This window comes from Onychostruthus taczanowskii, unplaced genomic scaffold, assembly GCF_017590055.1.
Source record: "Onychostruthus taczanowskii isolate IOZ18803 unplaced genomic scaffold, ASM1759005v1 scaffold48, whole genome shotgun sequence".
Classification (NCBI taxonomy): Eukaryota; Metazoa; Chordata; class Aves; order Passeriformes; family Passeridae; genus Onychostruthus; species Onychostruthus taczanowskii.
The window spans coordinates 857,741-866,474 of record NW_024502347.1 but is presented as its reverse complement, the minus strand read 5'-3'; the positions used below and the strand labels follow the sequence as shown (position 1 = coordinate 866,474).

Here is an 8,734-nt window from a genome sequence, read left to right as displayed (position 1 = left end):
AAACCTTGTTGGTGATTTTAATCTACCTCAACAACTGCTGTTCTAATAAATATTTCTTGCAAATGAAAAAATCATTGTAGTAATTATGCAATAATAATTTTCTAAATTGCTATAAAACCACCAAAATAAGCCAAAGCTTCTGTTTTTTTCTGTGATCATAAACAAGGATATGAAGCTCCCTGGAAAGTAAAAAAGCAGAACCTACCTGTTAAAAATCTTTATAAGAACACAATCATTAACCTTTGCTAGCTATTGGAACACTGCTTGCTCAGATTAAACTGATTAGCCAGATTAAATTGGTGTTTGGCACTAACATGATGCTTCTTGTGTTGAAATAGCACATGGAAAGTGGCATCACTACTACTGTGTATTGTCCAGCAGTAAAACACCACAATGTTACAGTGATTATTATTCATATTCCAGAGCACTGCAAGCCCCAATCATGAAACTACTGTATCAGAACAAAATGACTGTTCTTGTCACAGGGAGTTTGCAAGGGACATGCAGGGAGGTGATGGATGCAGACAGACTGGAAGGAAAAATGAGCATTGGAACAGTTTTCATTTACACAATAGACATGACTCCTTGCACACCAGTAGCATAAAATACTAAACTTCAGTATACGTCAATGCCAAGGGGTTTTCATGAGGGATGCAGAAGACACCAAGGAGGGAATCTTTCAGGATGTTATGCAACATCTCTTCAGAAACAATGGGCAATTGGAAACAGAGCCTTAAAATGCTTATTTAGAAGCCTGAAAATGAAGGGTGCAGAGGCTGACCTGGTGGGACACTGAGACGAAGAGATAACTTACATAACATATTGATTTGAGTAAGAGGGATGGCGTAACAGCAGGCTTTGGCAGTCATGAGCAAGTGAAGAGAGAAGCTTTACAGCTAATGCAACAGAGATGGCAGAGCCAGGGCAATAACACAAAGCAAGAAGCAACAAGTCAAAGCAAAAGACTAATAAACAACCCACTCTGCAACTTTCCCAGTGACTGTGAAATCAAAGCTGTTTAGCTGTCAAGGACAAAAAAGGGACACCATTAATTCAGATCAGTATGATCAGGCTGGATTAGACTGTAAACTGAATGACCAGGTAGGAAAACCAGAGAGAGATGTGCTGTAAAAGAATGGAGACAGAGCTGGCATAGGAGGTTTTAGAAACATGCAAGTCAAAGCCGTTTACTAAGCACAGTCATATCAACAAAAGGACAACAGAAGCAGAAACCCTGAGAGTTGGGAATATTCAGTTACACTGAGGCTGTCTTGAGGTGTCAGAAATGCAGACGTAGCTTTTTGTCAAAAGGCCACTCCTACTCCCACCCTTGTGTAAGAGGCACATCAAAAAACAAAGCCTCTTTCTTAAGGCAATGGGCAGTACAAGTAAATCCCAACCATTCTTACCCATGCAACTGTTATGGAAAAGACAAGTGGGATTTTTGGAAGACGTTATCCATCCATCCATCCATCCATCCATCCATCCATCCATCCATCCAACAAAAGTTAGATGGAGCAGAAACACACAGACTAGCAAAGCACACAAAATCTCATTGTGAAAACCCACCAATAATGCTCTTGCTCATACTTTCCATGTCGCCACCTGAAATGCTGCAAGATCCAACAGGAGGTGAAAGCAGGAAAGCATTTACTTCCGGAACAGAGTAAACCAGCTTTCTTTTTCAGAAGATGCATCTACAGGATTGTCATGCAAGTAATAATGAATCTCAATGAGTGCCATCATGATGGCACACCCAAACACTTACAAGCAGAGAGCAAAACCTAAGAGAACACTCCATCGATCCTGCTTTCCATAAGGCTTCATTCTATTTTGATAGACACAAAGCTGTGAATATCCTCGTGGGCATTTTAAAAACTGTAATTTCAACTCTGAGGTTCTGCAAGCTTTGTTTTCTGTGGTGTATGATATCATAAACATCCTGAATATAATTACAACAGCAATTTTGTGGGCTGTATTTTCCCTACTGGTAGCCCAAAGCTGACGTTTACAAAAACTTTTCTGCACACTTACTTGATTTGAACTTTTTATTATTATTACAAATGTATATTATTTTATTAAAAAAATTCACACTGAAGCAAAGTCAATTCCATTTCATTACAACCAAGAATATAAAATAAATGCAATGAACTCATAGCTTAGTTTTAACAGTCATTTCAAGAGTGACATCAGGACAACTTAAAAGCAGTAAACTCTCAACTCTAGAATGAGAAACAAGTATTTTGCTTCGTGGTTTTGGTAGCCCATTGGCATGGGCACTACTGAATGCAGCCACCACAGATCTAGAGCGGGAAAGTTTTGTGGCAGCACCAGGCGCATACACAGTAATTTCTAATGGAAACTACAAAAATGAAAGATGCGTGCATGAAATTATTAGGAAAAAAAATAACTGAGTAGAGACAGGCACACTTCCACAAATAGTAAACATGGGAATATACAACTAGAACAATTTGAAAAGTTACTACCTTACATATATAAAAAGTTCTTTAAATTGCTGTTAAAAAGGACATGTTCTGTCCAGATTTTGTGTAATACTTTTTAGTGTCTACACAAGACAAATTTTTAAAAAAATTAAATAGCATTAATTTACTACTAAATATTTAGGAGATAACAGTGCATTAAGGACTTTTTTCATATTGTAATACACATCGCTCCTGTCTGGCGACATTTTTAGAAGATTACGTATGGCCTTATGTACAATACATTTATTTAATCCTAAAACAATTCTTTACTTAATGGCGTTAAAGTACCATTCCTGAAGATTATGAAGGGGAACTAAGCTTATTATGTTTATATAAAATATCATACATATTTGAACGCTTCTAGCTTCCCGCCACCCCTCCCCCTCCCCAGATACAGTGTCACAGATACAGTGCAGGAGTCGCAGCTTTCCCTATATTTTTCCTTCATTGTGCAGTTTGTGCTACATAAACCTCACCAATGCGGACCAGGCTGCTCATCCCACTTATTCCCCACGTGTTTGTTTCCTCTGAGCCATGCCGTGAAAAGCTCTGCTCAGCAGCCTGTTCTCCTACCAGGATGGAGAAGACAGCTCTGTGCCTCTCAGTACAGGTGTGAGAGACAGAGCTGAGAGGCAGAGACAGAGCTGAGTCATAAAGAAACTGCACAGGCAAAAAAAACCCATAAAAACGACATGGTCCTGGTTTCCCACAACAAACTGCACAATTCACTTGTGAAAGTGGAGAGTTTTTACCTCATGGGATAACTCCTAGGCAGCAAGGCTTCTTCCACTGTGACTGCCACCAACCCTGGCAGCATGCATCAAGCTCCCAAGAAAAGGTGACTTATTTCACCCCCGTGAAGAAACTACAAGAGTGTGCAGAGCCTACGTTTTGCAGCCAGTGCTGTTGCTTTTATTCCCTCTCCTCCTGGATGTGAATTTGGAGGACCAGAGGAAGTCAGCTCGGCTTCACCTGTGCACATAAAAGCTAAAGAGAGGAGTGGCATATGGTCATCTATCAACCCAACCAAGACAAGAAATGCAAGTGCAGCTGAGAGAGGTTGTGGCAGTCACTCTAGAAGCTGGAAGTTCACTCAATTAAAGCACCTTACATTGCTGTGAAGTTTCACACTCTACATACAGATTAATCTACACCATGACTTTGCCTTATTGGCACAAGAGCCCACCTTAATTAACCAATGGTCCCCTGCCACCTCCTCATCTTGTATGAATTTTGATTATCAGCTGCAGGTCACAGCAGGGAAAAAAAATGTTAGATGACTGTAGTAGAAAAGACAAAATAATTTTGAGAGAACAGAAGGATGAAAAGAACATGAGGGGACAAAAATCACTCAGCCATAAGTTAATTTCCAGAAATGTGACACTCAAATCGCAGAAGTATAAAAGAAGGGTTACTTAATAGCATTGGCCAAATATCCATTTGATCAAAAGTACCTCATCCTAACATCAGTAAAGGGGGAGACAGAAAGAATGTCACCCCACAGTCACTGAAATAAAGGAACAATTAAAACCTGTCCTTTCAGAATACTACAGTATGTATAAAATGTAGCATTTCAAGGGTTATGCATTGCAAGTATCCTTTGGGAGATTATTTTTCCCCAGAAAGAATTTTTCCCTTCAATTGCTTCATTTAGTTTTTCATCACCTTTTTATCCATTTGATGACAAAAGCAGGTTTTAGTTGCTTTTCTGGAGCTGCTGGGTGTTGTCAAAATCACATGGTGGTAGGTATGGGCAAAGCAGGAGAACAGCATGAATTTGAGGAGGAAAGGGGCACTAAAGATGACTGGGAGATCAAATCCAGTAGAACCATATATGTGACAAAAAGCATTCTCCTCAGAGCAAACAGACCTACTCATCTTGCTACACCTGATCACAACTGCAGTGTGAATGTGCATGGGTACACCATTTTTTTTTTTTTTTGTGTGGGCACAGGACAGAAGAGAACACTCTGCAGTATAAAAACCTGTTACCACTGACCATTTACACCTGAACTCCTGCCACCTCTTCTCTGGACACCAGCTGTAGAAGCTATCTGATGTTACACTGCCAGAAGCTTTCTAAATGCATTCCTCTAGGTTTTCTGCCACAGGAGCCAGCCTTATTTCTGAAGGCTGAAGCAAAAACGAAGCTGTCCCAAATTACACGTTGTGTCTCTCTGAATAACTGTGGTTCCAGAAGTTGGACAATAATCCTCTGATTATGCTTCTGAACTCTTGCTTAATTACTAGGGATTTTCTGCCAGCTACCCATCCACTTACAGTCCCTTAGGCACAATCAAAACATGTTTGCTCTAGGGAAAAAGAAACATTTCAGTGCAATCAAGCGCATCTGGTGTAACTAATCTGGTTAATCACAGCAATGTGAGGGACACAGAATATGCATTATAAACAAGAAAAAGGAACAATTTTCAACATGCTTTTCAAACTGCACAATAATTTCTCTTAATTATAAATTCTAACATAAAATGATTAAATGCATTTGTTTTTGCAAGTCTTAATATTTCTGTCACCTTTAAATTTTGAGAACTGACTCAGGAATGTGAAAGAAAGCTAAATTTATAGAACTCTCACACACATTAATAAGCTACTTCGCAGAAATACAGAAAAAGCCTGTCATCCACATTCCTACTGAGACTTGAGGGCAGTAAATACATTTTCCTGACTATTTTGGTGTCCAGCCTGGGAAGACATTCCATTCTTCTGTTCCAACCGATCCTGAAAGCATCTCCTTTTAATGTGACTGTCCTGGTTTCATTTAAAGTAATGCTTAATTTAAAACTAGTCAGAGCATGATCACTGTGATTTCAAGAATTCAATGTGAATGAGTTAAGAAATATCAGCAATCTTCTGTTTGGCATTCAGTCCAGTAGCATGAAGCGTATCTGTCGCTGCAGAGACTTGGGTGGGTTTTTTTCTTTTTTCATTTTTCTTTTTTCATTTTATTAATTTTTAAAATTTTTTATTTTTAATACTTTGCCTGAAAACTAGACTAATAAAAACAGAATAGTAAAATACTCTGGAACAGTAAAATTTTGCTGTTCTTGACATCCATGAGCAAAACAGTAATATCCTGTGAAAATAACATAGTGCTTTAAAAAGGTGCAATATACCTGTATAGCTAAACTGGTTTGCCTAGTATAAAACTAACTATATACAAGCTTGAAAGCCTGGGAGTTCAAGATTTTAAAACTTTAAAATCCCATCAAAGAGATTGAAAAGACAGATTTATGGCAATCACTACAGCATAAGGAAGGTGCACCAGGAATCCTTCAAAATTCCAAAGGTTAAAGAAGTTAAGTGCTGGGTTCAGATCAGAAGGGTTCATTAGAGTAACCACAATGGAGCACATGCAAGGGCAGGAAGGAAGGAAAACTTCACAAGAATCTCCTTTATGGCAATAAAAGGATAGGGCAGGGATGGGGGAAGTCTTCAGTGAGTGAAGTTTTCCTTTTATCATCATGAATTTTAATTCTGCATCATAGTTTGTATTTTTGGTCTTCTCATCATTAAGAACTTCATATTGCTGGAGTCTTCTGGCTTCTAGTCCATTCCTTTCTGAGTGCAGCCTGTCAGGCCCCTCAGTACCTGTGAGACTGATGAGATTGGTGATACTGAGAGCTCTGCTGAGACGATGTGGAATAGCCCATTGTACTCTGGGACTGAGAAGATCCCTGAATGTTGCTTTGGTAACTCAGGCGCGAGCTGGAGTGCTGCAGGAAAAAAGAGAGGGATCAAAGGAATGATCATAACAGGTCCAGCCTGCTAGGACCATGCAGCTCAGGAAATTTTTAACCTCTCTGGTGCTCATTAAAACATGATTGTTGGGGAAGCCGACTAAATAGTGCTACTTTTTAGGGTCCCATAAAACAAGTCATCATTCTGATCTGTAATCATCTTTAACACAGCACACAAAATACACAAGAACCCTTGGAGACACCTAAAAGTACAGCCACACCCATTTTCTGAAGAAAAAATACACTAGAGACAAAGATAGCAGACTCCCTTTCAAAAGTCATCTGTTTTTTAAACTTACATCTATCATTACTGTAAAAGCTATTAATGCAAATGCTATTAATGCCAAGACTACAAACACCTTTCTCAAAATAGGCAATACTAAACTTTATAAACACTTTATTCTCTTCTGAGAAAAAGACAAACATGACTACTACTCAATTTATCTAAATGAAAAATTGTCCATTAGGATTAAATAATATAATATTAAATGAGTCTTTTAACCTGATACCTTAACTACTGCAAGCAAGGACAACTGCTTAAAAATGGGTATGTGTACATACATAACCTAACATTCATCTTCCTGAGTATTTTTTTTTCCCTCTCCACAGTTTGGGACTGTCAGCTCAGTGGACTCCAACCTCAGTGAGACAAATTTGTGAATCTTGCAACCTCCAGCCTGCTGAATTTGCCCTTTCATTCTCATAACCATTTCCCATCCAGAATTGATTGTGAGCTGCCCAGTAATGCAAGATACAAAATCACTTGGCATGAGAAGTACTGCTCAATGGACAGGAGACTGTCCAGCAAGTTAAACCCCACCACAATCCCATGATAAGGCTGGTTCTGTTACACAGTGTCTGAAACCTGAATTTTTTTTCTCAAAATTCTGGGAAGTTTTTCAACTTCTAATGGAAAAGAAAAAGAATTGTGATAAATTCTATGACTATATAGGTGCTCTTTCTGGATGAAAAGCATCAGCTCACCATGGTAAGCAAAATACCCAAGGTCACATAAGGAAGGCACAGTAAAATTCAACAGTTTTGTACTGTCATTTGTGGAAGCAACATATACTGAGGCTGGTGAATGACAACAAAAACTTCAACAGAGACTTCAGACCACAAGCTAAATGAAACTCAAAGTAAAGAGGATCTTCTACCTACTTCCAAGTAAGATAAAATGGAGTGAAATTACTGCCTTAAAACTAAAAGAATGCATTAACTTGCCCATGCTTATTTTTGTTTCACATATGAGAAATTGTTTTTAATAAAGTCAGACTTGGACAAATTGCAGACATTCCTTTCTGGAACAGAAGATCTTCAGCTAGAAGTTAAAGGCAGATAGCCAAACACAAGTGTAAAAATGGACAATCAGACCATACAATTTAGTGAATGACGTAAAAGAAGCATACAGATCATGGTTTTGATGCTTGTGCTGTTAAAGTTTAGAAGGAAAGCATCACAGAGGGCAAAAAAATCTGAAAAAAAGAATATTTACACTACTAGCAATTTGTAAGGGGGAAGTTAGCCAACAATTCAGAGAACTGGATAAGAATTCTATAATGGATATCCATCAAATGCAGCACACCAGTCCTCAAAGTACAGACCAAAGCAAACCAGCCATAAATACTGTGCAGTCAGACAGATGTACTGATCTGTCCAGGCCTCAAGCCTGTCTGGAACTTTTCAGAAAAGAAACCTAGTTGTCTTTTCCCTTAAATTGCCCTCAATGCCTTCATGACAATTTGTAACTAAAGGAGTTAAACAAAAATGGGAGAAATATGTCTGGCACTGAGTAATCAATTGTCTGTGGAGAAGGTCTGGAGGGCTAAGTCAAGACAACTGTAAAGCTGGTGTCTTAAACCCTACTTATTTTAACTTTAAAGCAGCCTGAAAAGACCATTCTCCAAGGTGGGACCCTATTGGAGGCTAGGAGCAGACAGAATCCCTAGCATAATTTAAAATTTACCCTTAATATCTAACTTTCTTTTTTCTTTCAACTAATTACTGCCCCAGAGAGTACAAACTCTGAAGTACTGAAGATCCTGGTAAGTGCAATGCTTTCTATATTTAATGGAAGTCACTTTTTCAGTGGAAAATACAATTCTAGTAAGCAAAGACAAGTATGTAAATTCAAATAATATTCAGTGATATTGCTTTTCCTTATGAATGCTACTGTATTGAAAAACTGTTCTACTTTGGTCACATTAGAAACAATGCATGTCTTTGTGCCCTACTCTGGCATGAATCAAATGGATGAACCAAACTGTCATTCCTGTGCTTACATGCATTTTTTTTCTTTAACATTAGAAGCAGTCTTAGAAAGATACCAGAATAAACTACAGAACCACTCCATATAATAGGAGGAATGAAATGGGAGAGCTTGGTTCTAACTTTGCTCCTTCTTCTCAGCATTGTCTCACATCTGCGCCTCACAGGGGATTTAATATTGCCAAGACTCGAGTATCCTGACCTTGACGCAATGCAACATTTACATCC

General features: G+C 38.5%; 1 protein-coding gene across 1 annotated transcript in view; it reads right to left on the bottom strand.

The window, feature by feature from the left end:
- Nucleotides 1-2,034: 2,034 nt before the first annotated feature.
- Nucleotides 2,035-8,734, bottom strand: part of CDK19 (cyclin dependent kinase 19) — a 121,056-nt gene continuing 114,356 nt past the window's right edge. Inside the window, exon 13 of the mRNA XM_041414840.1 lies at nucleotides 2,035-6,214. Within this exon, the coding sequence (XP_041270774.1) occupies nucleotides 6,083-6,214 (132 nt within the window). The 3' untranslated portion in view covers nucleotides 2,035-6,082. The remainder of the gene's footprint in view (nucleotides 6,215-8,734) is intronic.